At 42.4% G+C, this 19,766-nt stretch overlaps 1 protein-coding gene across 1 annotated transcript in view; it reads right to left on the reverse strand.

The window, feature by feature from the left end:
• Nucleotides 1-19,766, reverse strand: part of cgnl1 (cingulin-like 1) — a 40,529-nt gene that overhangs the window by 5,998 nt on the left and 14,765 nt on the right. Inside the window, exons 9-14 of the mRNA XM_046840482.1 lie at nt 10,433-10,639; nt 9,206-9,310; nt 8,945-9,097; nt 7,707-7,877; nt 3,044-3,202; nt 1,766-1,855 (exon numbers count right to left, since the gene is read on the reverse strand). Of these exons, the coding sequence (XP_046696438.1) occupies nt 1,766-1,855; nt 3,044-3,202; nt 7,707-7,877; nt 8,945-9,097; nt 9,206-9,310; nt 10,433-10,639 (885 nt within the window). The remainder of the gene's footprint in view (nt 1-1,765; nt 1,856-3,043; nt 3,203-7,706; nt 7,878-8,944; nt 9,098-9,205; nt 9,311-10,432; nt 10,640-19,766) is intronic.

A 19,766-nucleotide genomic window follows, 5' to 3' on the forward strand; every position in this document is an offset into this window, starting at 1 on the left:
CATAGGAATGATAATGAAGCTCTTAGCAGAGGCAGACTTCTGATAAGAGAACTTCTACACATTTCTTTAGGGGTAAGAAATGAATCCGAAAAAGGAAAAGAAAATCATGTCTTCGCTACAATTGTGATGGAGAGGAAGCGGCCACAGCGTTCCGACCGAAAGGGACAGAAGTGCATTGTGTGATGCAGACAGAAGGAACAGAACGTGATGAGAGGAGGATCATAGGGAAACAATGAGAGGACGACTACCTGCTGGCATGAGGCAGTAATGGAGGATGATCTTTTATGCCAATTAGTGTGTGATAGTGAGGCTCAGCGCTGAGCGATGGGGTGTGTGAGTTGCCCTGCGCCGCGGGGTGCCGACTCAGCAGAGCGCTAATACACTCACACGCGACTGACTGACACACACACACACACACACACACACACACACACACACACACACACACACACACACACACCAGAGTGAGGCCGGGAAAAACACAGGAGATTACTCTCATTTAGACATTCTCATTTTGCACCTGGTGCCACGGGTCTCAGGTGTGACCATCCTGATGCCCCCCTACCCCCCACCCCTCCCTCGTCTATGCCCCTGCTGCTGCTTTAATGCCCCTCATTCCTTTAATCTACTTCCCCTCGAAACCTTTTCACAGGAACATACCCTGGCCCCTCATAGCACCATTGTGTCGGCTCTGTTCTATAATTCAGGCCCATCTATCCTACTGCATTCCCTCATCTATTCATCATTAGCTCGACTTGGATCCAGATTTGGCATTCGCTCGCTACAGGTGCGTTAGCGCCGACGGACCCGATTATGTCATGGGAAAAGGAGTTGTCTGAAAACAATATGAGCAAGAAAAGCCAGGCGAAACTGAAACAGGGCAGAGGTTTAAGCTGTAAACATGCCCTCAGCGTGTGGCGTACCGAAGCTGAAAATAAACTGCTTGTTTCCAAAGGAACTTTCCCTACTGCATGAACGCACACGCACACACACACGCACACACTTCCTATGTTTCAATACAAGTAACACGCAAACACTGAAACATGATAAACCCTCCTCTGGGATTCTCATTACTTCTGTCTCATAAACACAAATCCAGGCGTCTGCTAACCTGAGACGCTTTAGCCGAGGCCTTGTGTTAGAAAGACGTCCAAATCGGTGCAGGAAAATTGGACAAGCCATATAATGGGACATCCTGCCAAAGAGGACGATTACGCAAGATCCTCTTACAATACAATATCCCATCATCCAAATCCCTTACACACACACACACACACACACACACACACACACACACACACACACAAACCAACAGAGCCATTCCCACAAAGCAGCATACACATACACAATATAGACAAATGTTTGTGAACAACTGACCATAAGATGCTTCTATTTGAACGTCACATTCCACATTTAGTCTCTATTTGCTGTACTAATAAGGGAAGATGTTCCACTAGATTTCTGAAGGAGGCCCTGGGATGAGGCTCTATAGCAGGAGATCTTCCACTCTAATCCATGAAAAGCATATGTTCATGGAGCTGGTTTTCTGCACGGGTGCATTGTCATGCTGGAACAGGTTTGAGTCTCCTAGTTCAAGTGATAGGAAAATTTTATTAAACTTGGTGGTTCCAGTTTGGAAAAGAACTGCATGTGGCGGGAAAAGTCGGGTGTCCCAATACTTTTGTCCGTATTGTGTATTTATATAATAAAGTTGAACCGACTCCGATTCCCAGTTTCAGGTCTGATACTTTATAAAAACACTCACCTGTTCTCTGCCTCGATCGATTCTTTCCATTAGCAGGTCCCCATTCTGTCTTTCCTCATCCAGTTCCAGCTCCATATGCGATATCTGCTCCTGCAGGACCACAGCATAGCTCATTATCATCATCTCCATTATCATCTAAACCACACTAATGACCTATGAACCTCTCTATATCTTTAATGCATATGAAAGTAAGAAAATGGAAATAATGAACATGAAGGTGTGAAAAGGAAAAAAACCTTCAACAAGTCTCCTCCGAACACACTGTGGTGCTTCTGCCCTCCGCCCAGGATTAGAGCACGCTCACGTTCGGTTTCGAGTTTAAATTATACACATAGACAGATCATTTTATTCACCCATGAAGGAAATTCACACAGAAGATCTACACATAAAATAAGAATTCCATGTTGAAGGACCTTTCCGAGTTTTCATTTACATGTATGGCATTTGGCAGACGCCCTCATCCAGACTGACTTACACTGACCAGGCATAACTTTATGACCACCTAATATTGTGTTGGTCCCCCTTTTGCTACCAGAACAGTTGTGACCCATCCAGTATTAACAGCATGAACATCTTCAGCAGTTTGAGTTACAGGAGCTCGCCTGTTGGATCGGAACCACACGGTCCAGCCTTCGCTCCACACGTGCATCAACGAGCCTCAACCACCCACGACCCTGTCACCAGTTCACCACTGTTCCTTCCTTGGAGCACTTTTGATAGATTCTGACCACAGCAGACCAGGAACATCCCACAAGAGCTGCAGTTTTGGAGATGCTTTGACCCAGTCGTCTAGACGTCTAATCGTCAATCTTACTCCTTACGCTCTTAGGATTATGAAATCCTTACGCTCGCCTATTTTTCCTGCTTCGAACATCAACTTTGAGAACAAAAGGTTCACTTGCTGCCTAATAAATATATTCACCCACTAACAGGTGCTATGATGAAGATCATCAGTGTTCTTCACTTCACCACTCATAATGTCATAATGTTATGCCTGATCGGTGTATATGTATCTCATTCATACAACAGATCAGTTATGAGGTAAAGGGCCTTGCTCAGGGGCCCCAGAGTGGCAGCTTGGTGTGGATGGGATTTGAACTCATAACGTCCAATGCCTTAAACACTAAACCAACTCCCCGTTGAAGACCTCCTTCTCAGAGTGCAGTGAATTCAACCACTAGGGCAAATGTACTGCTTAATCTTTAGGTACTGATTTAGAGCAAAATAACTGTCTGTGTGTGTGTGTGTGTGTGTGTGTGTGTGTGTGTGTGTATATACCTCCAACAGTTTGATTTGTCTGGCTTTGTCGTTACTCTGCACTTTGGTGTCTGCATCCAACTCCAGCTCAAAGACCTTTTGTTGTAAAGATTTCACTCGCTCTTCCTCCTCGTCTCTCTCTCGCTTACAAAGCCGCAGGTCTTCTTCCAACTGGCTCACCTTTACATACACACATACACAAAACATTGTACTTAGATAATCAGGCACTTAACTCTCATCAACACATTTGGCTAGCATTGTTCTTTTCTTGTGTATCTACAGTGCCTTCCGAAATGACACGAACAACAAACTCAATTCATTTAAGCATTTAGGTTCCAGATCAAAAGACCAACAGGAGACACTTTTCAGCTTTGAAGTTCCTGACATTTATTCCTACATGTGTTAAAAACCTCCTTATCTGCCACCACCCAATCTTCAGGTCAGCAAACCTATTGGAACCTAAAAGTCAATAAAAATCGAATATTCGATTGTGTGAATGGTTTGTATCTGGTCATATTGCTTCTACATTTCTGCTCTGGATTTTTCTTCGAAAGGTGGATCGGGATGCCTTGAGAAGGATGTTGGTGATGTCATATTTACTTCACAGTTCAAGATCTCATCATCTCCTGTTGTTTTTCTTGGCCGATTCGTTTCATGTCGTTTTGTACACAGGTGGTTTTTTTCACCACTTTTTTGCTGCTCGGTGCTTGTGCAAAAGCTCTGATCGCTTTTCCCTCCTTTTTTTCCATTGTAAACTCCACATTAAATTTACAATTATTGCAAAAATTATGACTTTTAGACAGATTTTCTTAGTCAGTGACCAAATTAACTACCACAATATATTTAAGTTTCTCCCATAAACATTTCTCTGGTCTATGTGTTGGTTTGTCCTTGTTAAGAACAAATACAGTCTTGACTGATGAAGGCCAGAGCTCATGAGTACACAAGTGCAAGAGTAGACATTTAGAGAAACAATGAAGTCATAACTTAAACTATCAATCTATAAGCAAGAAACGTTGAATGTTCCGATACTTTTGAGAATGTGCACTAAACCAAACTGTGCCATGTTCCTACTCATTTAAACACGTAAATTACCGTATTTTTCAGACTATAAGCTGCTACTTTTTTCCCACGTTTTGAACCCCGCGGCTTAAACAACAAAGCGGCATATTTATGAATTTTTCCTGGGTTTTTCCCGGTTTCACAAACTTCAAGCTAAAAAACTGAGCTCCATAACATTAGACCAATGAAATTTCCGAACAGAAACGAAAAAACGCACCTCACCTGTGTTCTGAGCTGCACGGCATCGGGAGAAAAAAAAGTTTTTTTAAACGCACGACGATGCCAAAAGATAAACTCCCGAGAGAAATAGTTGTGAAAGGAAGGAGGAAGACAGTGAACAATGACTTTCTTGGTCGGCTACTGTTTAGATACAAGCCGTTGTAACGTGTTGAGTCAGGGTGAAGGGAGAGCTCGCTAACTCCATTTACAACAGAAATCATATAAGCACAGACAGGTTTCCAAAACTCGTGCTTTTTTATTTTTCTTGGCAACAGCGTTATGGGTTAGTCAAAGAAACTTAAAAATCAGCATCAGCAAATAATAAGGACATATTCCTCGGTCTTGCACACATGCAGTAATACCGGCAGAATGCAGTGACGTGCTGTTCCCAAAATGCCGCTCTGCTCTTAAAGGAGCCACAAAATATTTCACCCGTTACACCGTGTAACAGACACTGTCTTTCATTAAAGCCTGTGTAAAGTACATTAGTTTCAGTGTATGGCAGTAGTGGCTTATTTATGTTTAAAATAAAAATCTTTGTCAAATTCAGTGGGTGTGGCTTATATATGGGTGCACTTTATAGTCCGGAAATTACGGTAGATGAAAATATGTTTTGATCTCCACCGCAACTTTCAAGACGGCAAAAAAGAACAAGCCTTACTGTTCATATCAACGATGTATATAGTATTTACGTGCAGAATAAGTGTGATTTAGGCGCATTCATGCAGTTTGCTTGATGCTTTTGGTTATGAACTTCCCTTGTTAACAACACTAAACTAAACTAAAGGAACACTGAACCTTATCCAGGTTCTGTTTGTTTCTATGCAACAAACTCGGTAAAATGCAAAAACACAACATAACTGGACAGTGAATGAGTGGAGGAAAGTTCTTTGGAGAAGATGAGATCAGACTGCCCTCACCCCCAGTCACACATGAAGGTGGAAGCTAAATGGTTTGGGGTTGTTTTTGTGAAAGTCAAGGAGAATCAACATGGCTCCCATTCCACACTTCAGCACAATGCATTTACAACTGGACTTCGAAGCGTACATCGTCTGGAGTGATATCTATCATGGAATGACCTGCCCAGTCACCGCACCTAAATCCTATTAAACTGCTCTGGGATAAACTGGATCACAAGGTCAGAAAGAAATCCCCCCAACCATTAAGAACATCTTCTGGGGCGGGAAGGGTTTCAGCTGAACGTTTGGAGAAACCAACTTTCCGGACGACGAGAGCGTGTAAAGCTGTTCTTCATGCCGAGAGAGGATTATTTTATGAAAAATAAAAGGAACATCTGAACATTTATAACTCTGTTTGGTCAAAGTCAATCTTCATATCGTTACATAACAGAGTTTGCTTCATAGAAACAAAAGGAACATGCGAGTGTCCTTCAAAAACCACAAACAGTGTAAGTAGCAAATTTTCAGATCCAAAACTTACATTTGGGACAAAAATGAAATCGTTATATAACACGAACGAGTAACATTTTTTATAATACAGTAATCAAGATCACACGCTGTACCATATGTTTCAACTTTCAGCGCTTGCACAACACACATTCCTGCCAACCGAGATCCTTCACAGATGCCTTCACCAAACACACACTTCCGATAAAGAGAAAAATACGGCTAAATAAAATGTCTCAATTTATCGCAAAGCTTCGAAAAAAAAAAAGTGTGGTCTGTAAGACAAGACAGTAGTCCAAAATGCCAGCAGTCTAAATGTGTAGCAGGAGTGTGTCTGGCTTCAGTGTGTTTGTGTATGATAAAAGGTTGTGTGTTTAGGGAGTCGATTCAGGGATGAGGATGCAGCTGCATGAACAACTTGAATGTGCTTGTATTATAGAAAAGTCCCAGAGGATGAGGAGTCAGAAGGTCAACCCTCAGACACTCCCTTCTGAGCAAAACACATCCTTCTCTTCCTACACACAGCTGTGGACAGGGGTTAGAACCTGCATGTTCTATCTCTTCTCTTTATTGTTTTCCTTCTTCCAATAGGTTTAATGGAAGCTGTAGAGAACCCAGAGCACGAGGGAAGCAGAGAGTGTGGATAGAGCTGATTATGAGGAGTAGCTATCTCTCCACTTGAGGTTTTAGACAGCGTGTTCCTCTCAGCATGCTCGTTTTAAGACCCTATCAAAGAATAACATTCCTCGCATGCCAGAGCGGCGATGGGCGAACTGCATCCCATCAGCCGAGGTCAAAGTTCGCTGGGTTGGTCGAGTGTGAAATGGGTTAGATCTTTACTTTACTCTCAAAGAGCTGTTGAAGGAACACTTCAGTTGTAAGTTGGATTTGCGAATGAATTAACATCTCCTGCACCGTGTAGGCGTAGTGCTTCAGTACGTCACAAACACCAGAGTGGGGCAGCACCGGTTATCCATTAAGAGATGGGTTACAGTAGAGGATCTCCTGCAATAGAGCTATTAAACCCTACTGAACAATGAATGTTAACACTGACTGCACCCCAGGTAGTAGATCTCCACAAAATCTAGTGGAACATCTTCTCAAACGAGTGGAGGTTATTATTAGAGTAAATAAGGACTAAATGTAGAATGGAATGATCAAAAAGCACATTGGAATCTTATTATCTTATAGTCAGGTGTCCACAAACTTTTGACATTCTGTAGTGTTGGTAATAAAATATAGCTTGCTGCGAGTTATGGTGAGGTTCTCAGGCCTTCCAAGATCACCAGAGGTTTTTCAGGGACACCGACATACATCATAATTCTGTCTGGAATACCCAAGAGTGATTTTTTTTATAAACATCTGTAAATAAATTCGCTGCTTCGGCTTTGCAGTTGTTTTAAATCTGGCGTGAATTTAAACCATTTCTACACTTTGCTACACTTAATAGTATAAACCTGGCAACCTCCAGGTGGTACAACAACTCTGAAAGAACAGAAAGAAATACGGAAGAATACAGGACATGATGTAGAAGGAAAGGATGGAAAGAAAATGAAAATATTTATGCAAGTTATGCAAAATGTGTGTCGTAACATGACACGAGTATTTGTGATCATACGTTTCTTCAGAAAAGCTCTGACGCTTTTCATGTGGCTGCGTAGTGTTACTGTGTGTGTGTGTGTGTGTGTGTGTGTGTGTGTGTGTGTGTGTGTGTGTGTGTGTATGTTATGGTTCTGTTACTGACAGAAGTCCTGATAATAGAATAGTAATAGTAGAATAGAATAGTAAATTAACTGAAACATTTTAATAGATGGACTGAAGTGTTGTGTGTGTGTGTGTGTGTGTGTGTGTGTGTGTGTGTGTGTGTGTGTGTGTGTAGACGGTATTCCTGGGAAAACTTTAAACAAAGCAAGCATGCTTCAGGTTTCTATTAGTTTTCGAATGTAATCTGGGGAGTAGTTAATGATGAGTAGCTCTGTGCCCCACCCCAAACCAACCTCCTCTTGCAGGGACTTGGCAGCGATGCGAGATTTCTCCAGCTCCAGCCCCCCGTCTCGCAGCTGCCTCTGGAGCTCAGCCAGCTCCCTCCTGTTCTTCTCCTTGTAGGTGTCGATCTGCTCCTGCAGCTCCTGTGTCGAGAATTGAGATGCCTCCACGATCTCGCACATCTACACAAAAACACACAGGTGCTAGGAACATTTCTTTTCTTCTCATCACGTTCGTGGTTAAGTGCAGAGCTCTTTGTGGAAGTCATACCTACAGTAGGTTCGGGTTTGTCAGCTGCTGAAGTTCACTCAATGGGCTATTAGAAGGCTCTGGTGATGGACCATGGACTCTACGAGCATTTTATGAACTGAACACTAAAGGGCCCAGCAGTGGCAGCTTGGCGGTGATGGGAATGAAACCCATGATATTCCGATCAAAAGTCCGATCAAAACAGCTTTACCACTGAGCTACTACTTTCCTTATAACCGGTAACCAGCAACAGGGTCATGGAAGCTTTGCACAATTATGGATTTTGGCAGGTGCCCTTATCCAGAATGACCAAACTACCACTGACCTAATACTGAATTACCACTTTGCTTATAACCAGTAAACCTGCAACAGGATCACTGGCACATCAGGAGCATTACCTGAAATTTATGGAATTCGGAAGATGCCCTTATCCAGAGTGGCTGAACTACCAATAAACTACCCTTCAAATTACCACTGAACTACCATTAACTGACCACTTTCCTGATTACCAGTGAACTGGCAATAGGGTCATGGGGCACATCAGGAGCATTACTTTACATGTATGAAATTTGACAGATCCCCTTATCCAGAGTGACTAAACTACCACTGAACTACCATTACCCTGCCATTAAACTACCGTTTTCCTTATAACCGATGAACCAGCAATAGGGTCATGGGAACTTGGCAAATCAGGAGCATTTGTAACATTTATGGAATTTGGCAGATTATCCAAGAGTGAGAGACTAAACTACCACTAAACTACCACTAAACTACCACTATCTTTATAACTTAATCCAGAATTTGATCTACTTGACGACTAGTAAAATTAAACCTTTACACAAGCCCTGGTTGGTGTTAAGTTAAAACACACGTGGGATAGATGCGATAGTGATTGCATTAACGTTGGCAATCAAAGATCTAGAGATCCTCCTGTATCTGTGAGACTTGTGAGTCTCAGTGAGGGAAGTTGTCACCCTGCTTGTATAGTATTGTGTCTCACCTCCCTCTGTAGCTTTTCCACAGTGCGGTCTAGCAGTCTCCTCTCCTCCTCAATCTCATTCTTTGTGTTTCTAAACAGCTCCTTCTGACTCTTTTCCTCCTTTAGATGTTCCTCTAGGTCCTTGTGCTCCTGGGTCAGTTTGGTCAAACTTCTCTGAAGAGAACAGACAATAAATGGATTTATTTTTTAGAAGAGGAACACAATCATCCTGATTATCCTCTGACCAGGCACTTTCTAGTGATGGGCATCGATATGATTTACCTGTACGTCTTCCAAGCGTGTGGTCAGAGCTCGATTTGCACGGCTCATTTCTTCTTCTTCTTCCTTGATTTCATTGAGAGACTCCTCGACTTGCCTCTTCTCCTTCTGCAGTAACACAAACAATTGATTTGGTTAAAATATCAGACCCAATCCTGTTCCAGCATGCCAATGCCAATGCACAAAACCAGCTCCATGAAGATCTGCTTTACATGGGATGAGCAGAAGATCTTGAATCAACCCTATTGAGAAAATGAATGTGAACGCTGACTGCACTAATGGAAAATCTTAAGTGGCCTGCCATAGAGGTCTGAACTAAACCCTACTGAACTCTTAAGGAATTAACTCCTGATTTCACCTACATCAGTACCAAGTGGAACATCTTCTCAGAAGAGTGGAGCTTTTTATAATAGCCAATGGGGACAAAAATGTGGAATGAGATATTTAAGAAGCACATTTGTTTGTATTTAAGAAGCACATTTGTTTGTATTTATCTTATAAATAACAACAAAAACAAGTTTCGAGACTAGTTTTATAACACGCAAACAGATGGCAGCACAAGGCTGCAAGCACAGTCACGGGGAGCACAGACCTTCACAAATCAGCAGAAAACTTAATGCTCCACGACGTCAATGCACCCTGTCACCAAGCTCTTATCACGTGTGATTTTCTCACCGGAAACACGATCTCACTTACACACCGACCCAGTTTTAGCTCCTGCGAACTTCGCCATCTTCCAGAAGATGGAGTTCCAGCTCAAAGGTCATGGTTTTTGACACAACTGCTAAGATTTGGCACGTATCGCAGAAGATGCTTGACACGTTTCGGAAAAAAGAGTTCCAGGACACGTTCCAGATGTGGCAGAAATGCTGGAAAAGCGTCTCTTAACTTTTTTATACCTCATACGTGGTCCCTGTAAAGGACCTTATAGTTACATGCTAGATGGCTACATATTTAGTTTTGGTCGAATGGCGAGTCTTCGTCCTCCAAGACAATATTTTCTGCTTTATTGCTTTATTTGTGAAGTACGTAAACTAAACCCAAGTATGTGTTAGAATCCCTGAAACCCTGATTCCTCTGCTGTTCAGCCTGAAATCCCAAAAATGTTCCTGTGCTGAAAAAAGTGTGTACCTAAACAGGCTCATTCATGGCAAGTCAGGTTTCCTGTAATATCCATGGTTTAGTGTGTGTGTGTGTGTGTGTGTGTGTGTGTGTGTGTGGGATTCTTACATCCAAGCGTCGGACTTTCTCCTCCAGCCTGCTCTCATGCTGCTTGGCCTCGTCGACGATGCGGTTGAGCCTGGTCACCTCGTTCTCCAGCTCCTGCACTCTCCTCCTCAAGCGCTCGACCTCCTGCGAGAGCCGTCCTGCCTGGCTCTCTGCCGCCCCCTTCGCCGCCTCCACCTCCGACTTCTCTTTAGACACTGCTGCATTACTCTGAACAGAGATAGGGTGAAAGAAAGGAAAGGAACGGAAAAAAGAAGAACAGTACAGTGAAATTCTTTATTCGCATATTCCAGAGCGCAGGGTCAGGCATGTTATAGCGCCCGTGGAGCGCAGAGGGTCAAGGGCCTTGCTCAAGACAACATGGCAATACAGGGGCTTGAACCCCCAACGTTCTAACCATTAACCCAGAGCCTTAATTAACCACTGAACTGCCACCTCGCCCAAATAAGCTTACAGCACCTGGTGTTCCCAGGCGGTCTCCCATCCAAGTATTAACCAGCCCCGACTCCGAGATCAGACGAGATCGGTCGTTCTCAAACTGGTACGGCCGTAAAGTGCTTCCTTAATAGCCCTACATTATATTTACTATCAACCGGAACAAACTCGGGAGGTTCCAAGCACTGATTTTATCCCAAAACAAAAAGAACGAGAAACCTCCAAGGCTTTCAGCCTCCCAGGCTGACCACCTGAGACCCTGTTAGAAGTGACACCGGCCTTACACAAAAGCACTGTTGCCAGGAACAGATGGAGGAGATTTAAGTGAGTGGTCCAATCCAGATAATCTGTCCAGTCCATTTAGAGTCACTTGAGCATGACCACTACAGTTTCTCAATGGCCATGCACCTGCTTTGTTAACAGTGTTTTTGGCTCCTTAAGCTCGAGTATTTATTCCTTGTTAAGCTTTTGTCCGTAAACAAATTGGGCCCCGTTCCATTCGTTGGATTCGAGTTTTCAGAATAGTGGAACCTGTATTTTCAGGGATGTGTTATACTTTCGCACGTGTTGTGTTGGCTTTGTTTACGATGAAAAGACTCAGCTCGGGGAATTTACTCCTGTGAAACTGTATCCCAGCTTTCTAAAGGCTCATGTCCAAAAATCCGTGATCGAATCTCAACACTAGCCAAACATCACTGACGGCTTGGTTATCAATCAGGGTTACGGTCCATTCAATTCAATTCATTCCTACTTTTAGAGCACCTTAAACAACGGACATCGTCTCAAAGCAGTTTTACAGAGATAAAGATGTATAAAAGAATGTATACATTTGCTCCTTATCATTGTACGTTTGTCCCTAATGAGCGAGTCAGTGACGACTGTGGGAAAAGCTAAAACTCCCTGAGATGGCATGAGGAAGAAACATTGAGAGGAACCAGACGCTAAAGGGAACCTCATTATCATCATCATCATCATCATCATCATCATCATCATCACCGAATCTCCATTCATTACAATTCAATCATTGTTGAGGTGTTCAGTGATCGGCAAAATGTGTGTAAGTGTAATTGCAGACATTCAGGTGGTCCCAGGCTTACGATAGAGATGCGTTCTGTTGACCCCCTTCGTAACTTGAAAAGGCCTAGCCTACCCAGTTTTGATTAGTAGACTGACTTAACTATTTAACGAATTCCAGAACATAATTTAGCAATTTCCACTACCCTAATGTATACATAACTATACAGCATTCATGTACGTGGCAGGAGGCGCGTGGACGAGCGGAGGTTCGCGAGCGGTGTGCAAAGCATACGCTGCTATGCTTGCTTCCCACGCGAAACTTTTAATGTTTTTACGATTTTGTCGTCTCTCCATCGTCATCGTGAGAACAAAAAATCACGTCAAACCATCGTAAGAGTTTTCTCACTGTGAAGAGAAAAATCTTTTTTTTTCCATATTTTATATATTAATTTTTTTATAAATGTATTATCCTTATAGACGGTCCCCTGGTGGTCTAGTGGTTAGGATGCGGCGCTCTCACCGCTGCGGCCCGGGTTCGATCCCCGGTCAGGGAACCGACCCCAGCCATTAGGGTTGCACAAGCCAGTGCACTCTTAGTGCCGGTCCCAAGCCCGGATAAATGGGGAGGGATGCGTTAGAAAGGGCATCCAGCGTAAAAACATGTGCCAAATCAAAACATACGGATGATCCGCTGTGGCGCCCCCTAATGGGAGAAGCCGAAATAAAGTTTATTATCCTTATAGAATATATACTTGGTCGTATAATATCTACAGTTACAGTATCAACCTTGGTCATGTAGCTAATCTCAGAGCTCGAGGTTCATACAATCCAGTTGCCTTGCAACAATATTCTTTCTAGTTGAACCTCTTGTGCATAACATGCGGCTTCCACTTCTGTTCTGGTGACTTTGAATGGCGATATAATATTGCAAACTGCATTTAAGGGCCCATCACGTGAAGCGAACAATGACACGTTATACACACTGATCCCTGTCAAGCGAAAAGCTGCTTGTATCCTGTCACTGGTAACAGGAAACTAATACACGACACTGTTTGTTTAAGAACCGGAAGAACTGGTATAATGTTAGTTGTGTATCCAGGCATCTCAAACAACAGGTTTTGCTATCGAGAGCAGGAACACAGCTTTTTTTTACTAGACACTTTTGTGGTGTATATTTACTTCAACTAATCCTGTGACCTCAATAATTTACATGCGCAATACATCAAATCAGAACGAGGCTGGATACCGTGAGGTGATGATTATGTACGTTGAGGGGAAAAAAAGGTTGGCTGAGCCTTTTAATATTGAAGACGTAAAACAGTTTAGTGCTTTTTTACTTTTCCTAAAAACGTCTTTTTTAAAACGTAGACGCGTCTCGACAAAACCGGCAGGACTGCAGGTGTGTTGAGGTATTGTGTGTAGAAATTCCAAAGTTGCACGAAGATTAAGCAGCAATAGTGGTAATTAACGCTTCATTACACATATCCGGGAGATTTGGCCTAAATAGTCACGTGCGCACACACACACACACACACACACACACACACACACACACACATGTATGGCAAATACTATCTGCAGCTACGAAACCTGAAATACTTCTGCCCTGCTGGAAGGAAACTGAAATTACACCCCTCCGATCAGTTCCAGCGTATGTGCCAGTTTGCACGCTGCGCATTTCACGTCCAGCCTCACAACTACTTATTAGCGAGATTTATGTCCATTCTGTTTACAGTACAAAGTCCCAAAAGCTGCCTTGTCCAGTTTCTTTGTTTGTGTGCGAGGTGTATAAATCACACGCCAGCCAGGACGAAAGAGATCATTAACCACCGCACAACTACACATCTCACCCCGGAACAGCTCAAGAAACCAGAGAATTCACACAAACCTACCGCACATCATCAATTCCACAATATCAACATTAATGGGAAATGTTTATTATATCAGTATCATCATATGGTCATGTTCTTGAGAACATTTTGGTCAGGACGCTAATCAGGGATGCGAGCGAATGGCTGTGGTCGTAAACCTTTCGCATGTAAAAAGCCATAGTTACCACTGAAACGAGACAAAACCGACAGGATAATCAACATTACTGGCACAAATTCCTCGGCGGAGTTTCTGCGCTCGTAGAAATGCACCGTGATGTCACAAACCGAACAATGAGTCTTAGCGATAAGATCTTTATTCTGTAGTGGCGAATAACATAAGTATCCTCAACCTGGCCCTTTGCTGGACAGTCGGATTTTTAGGTTTTGCAGTAAATACAATATCATGTGATTTAAATACACTATATTGCCAAAAGTATTGGGTCACCTGGTAAGTGATTTTTGAGCATCGCATTCCACATTTAGTCCCAAACTGCTCTTATAATTCCCTCCACTCTTCTGGGAAGATGTTCCACCAGATTTTGGAGTGTGCTTATGGATATTTGTGTTCATCAGCCACAAGTGTGTTATGAAAGGCAGGTACTGATGTAGGTGAGGAGACCTGGGGTGCAGTCAGCGTTCACATTCATCCCAAAGGTGTTCAGTAGGGATGAGATCAGAGCTCTGAAGCAGCAAGATCTTCCTCTCCAAAGCATGTAAACCAGATCTTTAAAGAGCTCACTTTGTGCACAGGGGCATCGCCGTGCTGGAACAGGTTTTGGGTTTCAAGTTCAAGTGAATGCAAAATTCGCATCTAAAGACATCCTGTTCAAATGAGTGCCTCCAGTTTTGTGGTTTGGAAAAGAACCACTTACAGCAGGAAAGAGCAGGTGACCTAATACTTTTGCAATATGGTGTGTGTATATATAAATAAAACAAAATGAACATAAACGGGAAGATGTGCCATTAGATCTTGTGGAGATTTGTGCTAATTCAGCCACAAGGGAGTTGTCAGGAGCTGATGTAGGTGAGGTGAGTTTGAATAGGGTTGAGGTCATTCAAGGTCTTTCACTCCAACCCATGTAAATTAGATCTTCATGGAGCTGGCTTTGTGCACAGGGGCATTGCCATTGGAAATTTCATGCCACCGCAACTTTGTGGAGGCCTGTTGTCCCAATACTTTTGTCGAGGTCTACTTGGTGTTTAAAAAAAAATCCAGACCCTGAATACATGGGCCACAGTTATAACAACCTCCACTCCTCTGGGAAGATGTTCCATTAAATTTTGTGGAGATTTGTGCTCATTCATTTTCAAGGGGGTTAGTTATTGAGGTACTGATGTAGGTGAGGTGAGGTGAGGAGGTCTGGGGGTGCAGTCGGGATTTACATTCAATGTTCAATAAGGTTGGAGCTTTATAGCAAGCGATCTTCATGTCACCTATTAAAAAAACCTCAGTCTGGAAAAACCAGGTGTCCCAATACTTTTGTCCATGTAGTGCATTTTATTTCTAGTTATAATACCCAGCAGGTATTACACACCCGTACCTCCACTTGTGTTTGTTATATACGTAACTAATGTCAAATATTATCGTCTTCTTTTTTTTTGTACTTCTTTTTTTGTATTCCATGTTTCATGTTATGTAACACAACTCGTTACAACATCTACAAGAAATTAGTGGGATACTGGTGGGAAAGAAACACCTACTCGCTTCCTTTTTGAGCAGCTCTTATCAAAACCACGCAATAAACATATCTTTTGCTGACATTTATCTCGGCGGGAAAAAAAAAAAAAAAGACAAAAAGAACAAACACTGCTGATGTATAAACGTTTCCCAAAGACCTTTTGGACAATTTTATGCAGGTCTCAGTGAAGACGTGATCCAGTGAAGGTGTGAGGTGTTACAAGATGTTAGTGCCTGATGTGGAGGTAAAGTACGTCCCAAGGTAAAGCTGAGATCCACACACTCAGCTGTGGATTATCACCTTCTACCATGGTCACTTCCCGGCATTGAGAATCTCAAGCGGTCACTGATGTTTGCAGAGCAAAACTGAATGAATGGTTTAATGGTTTAATGAATGATTGTAGAGCAGTGGTCCCCAACCCCCGGTCCGTGGGTCAGTTTGTACCGGGCCGCACAGAAAGTATACATAACTTACATTATCTCCGTTTTTATTTATTATCTGATTCTGAACGGTTTTATTTTGGAAAATACAGGATTCTGTCTGATCTGTCTATGTCTCACTCTTGATGCATGTCATGATGCTTTGGTCACATGTCCTACCTCCATCCGCTACCTTCTTAAAGGGGCTCCAGTTGCTAACACATAATACATTACCGCTAAATTCAAACCCCCAAGCGAGCAAAATGAACAAAAAACAACACAGTGGATTCACGTTTATTATTAGATTTAGAAAATACCAGTTTTTATGGTCGTATCATTTTATTTTGTTGTATTTATCCACCACAACTTATAAATATTGTCCGACATTAATCCAGTCCGTGGCGCAAAAAAGTTTGGGGACCGCTTGAGTAGAGGTCACATGTGCATCTGTGCTGCGTCACTACTATTAATGACGCTGTTGGAGTTAACGCCAGGAGTTTTTCCTTCTATTTCTCATCCATCTTGTGCCCAAGCCATTAGGGGTGGCACAATTCATCGATTCTTATCGGTGCATCGGCATAAAAGTTAAGCATGCGATGCATCGATTGAAAAAAGTGTGCATCGGATATCACGGTATCACGACGCATCTTTTTGAACACGTTTGCATCAGTAAAAAAAACCGATTTATTTCTATAGAATTATTAGTAGATGCGCTGTACTTTTATTATTTAAAAAGTGACCAATATTTGATATGTAGAGCGATTTCTCTTCGATAAACCGTGTCCTGAGAGTCACATAGAATACAGATTAACATGGCAAAGGTAGAGCTGCATCCTTCTGCAGACACAACAGGAAAAGATCCGGTTTTATTTCATCTTTTTTTTTTTTTTTGCCACTACAAATGCGTGTTCGAAAAAGAACCATGCGTAGAAGTCAGAAGGCGTTTAAGAAAATTGGTGATTTACCATTTGTAACATATTTAATTGTATCGCAGAGCATTGACTCGAATAAAAATCGGATCGCACCGTATCGTAATAAGGGTGAATCGTATCGCATCGCGTTGCTAACTGCTTCATGTGCACCTTTAAATGCATCGTATCGACGGCTTTGCTTCCAGATGCGAATCGTATCGACCTCAGCCAATCAAAATCCAGTATTCACCCACATCAGGATATAATCTGATTGAAACAATGTCTAAACAACTGAAATAAAGCTGTGACATCAAAGCAGGAAGGCATTTGAGTTCTTTCCTGTAGTGGAGACCCTTTCATATGACTCGGAGAATGGGACAATAAACTTCTCCCCAGGATGCGGTGAAGATGGCGGAGATATTAGTGGGGGTGGGGGGTTTACAGGTTGGAGCTGGAACTCTGGAGTCACTGAGCACTGAGTCACTTCTCCTGTATGCTTTTGGTCTTTTGCTTCTTATACTTTATTGAGTAGATTTAGGAAATTAGAAATAGGGTACAGTGTGGAAGACAGGAGGACAAAAAGACTGTGAAATAAGCAAGGAAGGGAAAAAAGTGTGTGTGTGTGTGTGTGTGTGTGTGTGTGTGTGTGTATAAAAAGTTGTATAAAGAAATAAATTCTAGAAAGGACGAAAACCGAGAAGGAACTCATTTTAAAAGGTTATTGGGAAAAAAGGAAAAAAAGCAATGAATGCGAGGAAAAATATAGACGGAGGGAAAAAAAAACAACAACAGAAAAATGGGAAGAGGTGTAAACTAAGCGAGATCGCGAGTCGGAGTGAATGTTGTTTTGGGTTTTTTTTTTTGGCTTCAATTCAGCAAAGGAGTGAGAAATGGTCGATCTGAAGGACTCTCCAGTTCACCCTCGCTCTTTTATTCATAGTTGGACATTAACCAGCATTGTGAGAACTTTACAAAAGCTGAGCACCAACAACCCTGGAAGCCATGTGAGACTCAGTAGGTGTGCTTAATCAAAATAACAATGGTTTTCTGAAGGGTTTTTTTTTTTTCAGTTGGAAAAAACCCACAAAACACACCACTCTACATTCCCCACTAAATCAGATTCAGAGCCAAGAGTCTTGACAATGGAGTTTACAATACTCCTAAAACACTGCGAAAAAAAAACCCTGTCTACTGCAATCCACTACCTGAACACACAGGGTTTCATTCGTCTGTGCTTTTACATTCCCAATCAAAACAAATCAGCTTAATCCGTTCTCATATTATCAAAAACTGCAATCTGAGAGGAAATATTTTTCTCAAAGCCCCAGTGAACCAATGACAGCGTTTATTTTAATCCTAGGTGTGTAATATAGTGCAGTCCTCCGAGGATTAGTTTGCATTAAGATCCTTCTCGCCGGATGCTCTGCATTTGTCCGGGGAAACAAAAGCCGAAGTCGAACCCCATCTTGTAGCCTGGAGCTTTCCAACCTGATTCACGAGGCACAGGAGTAAATAATCAGCAATGCAGAAAAGTATTTTACTCTGCACGTTTCACGGTGAAAAACACTGTGTCCTTATGTAAACGTACAATCTGATAAAACACAGGATCGCAGTACAGTATGTGAAGTCTGAATTATACTACTGCAGTGGTGAAAATTCCCTGACTCAACTCCAGGATGAGCATTTTGGCAGAATATCTTGTAGGTCTTTCCTCTCTTCCTCTCTTCAAGCTGTTTATTCCAGTCCCATTCACAGTCCCAGTGCATCACCCCAGGACTGTCTATTCATATGCACATATAGAACAGTTCAAAGTTGGCTCTCGACAGAGCATGACTTCACAGCAAGATAAAGATACAAACAAAAAAACCAAAAAAAAAGCAGGCCGCCCAAGACTTTGGAAACTTTATCACAGTGCTCACAAAGTACACACTCTTTCTTTCTCTCTTTGACTGAGGCAGAAGCACCAAAAAAAAAAAAAAAAAGCAAGAGTTCTCTCCAGTTCTCAGGATAAGCCTCGTTCTGTTCCTTCATCCTGGCCGTATGCATTACAATAGGCCTCGGCTGGAACAAGAGCCTTACAGATGCAGAGGAGCAGGAAAGCAAGCAGGAGCAGAGGGCGGTGAAGAAGAACTGTGGAAATTAAAGGGCGCTGCTTGAGAGCCACTGGCTTCTTTCCAGTCAGGATAAGTCTCTTGGATTCGTTTCATGTGCTTGAGATGAGAAAGTCCTCGGATCGAGGAGTGGTTTGTTGAGAGTCAGAGTGAAGAGGTTCGGCAGTGGACTGAAAGGCTGAAGCTTTCCACGTCAGATGAAGAGTCGAATGAAAAGAAGGCGCCTGCGATACAATCTGGGTTTTTTGAGTGGTTTTTTTTTTTTTTTTAGCAAAAACAATTCTAACTATTCTGCAGTAACCCCATAGCAGGCCGCAAAAATAATCGGTCAAAGAATGGATGCGTGGATCTGTCTGCCCAGTGCAGCAGAGCGATCATAATTCAAAACAACTTCAATTAGCAATTGGTTTTAAAACATCTTGGCTTTTCATCAAACTTAGTTCTGCCAGCAAAGTCAATCTTGGTGGGAATCTAAAGGGAAAATCCTCCGCTTTTTACGCCTTAATCTTAATCCTACCGAGCCTCAGCCTAGTTACACAGAGCTCTCTGGGGGGTTCGTGTGGAAAACCTCAGCCTTGCAAACCAGTGGAGTAGTCTTCATCATGGATTTAACAGTGGTGCTCAAACCATGTAGTTGAGTTAAGGTAGAGATAATAAACTAATACTAATATCACTTTCATTTGAGTAAAAGTACAAACGTTTTTGCCTTCAAATGAACTTAAGTATCCAAAGTACTATGATTTATTATAACTATAATGCTCATGTTATCATTTTTATCACACGACTCTTTACTTAATCACCTCAGTTTATGTGAAAAGACTCGAATGTGACTCTCAGCACACTGATCTATTAACGTCCCGAGTCTGGAGTTTCTTCCATCGTTTATTCCTCTCA

Source organism: Silurus meridionalis, chromosome 26, assembly GCF_014805685.1.
Source record: "Silurus meridionalis isolate SWU-2019-XX chromosome 26, ASM1480568v1, whole genome shotgun sequence".
NCBI lineage: Eukaryota > Metazoa > Chordata > Actinopteri > Siluriformes > Siluridae > Silurus > Silurus meridionalis.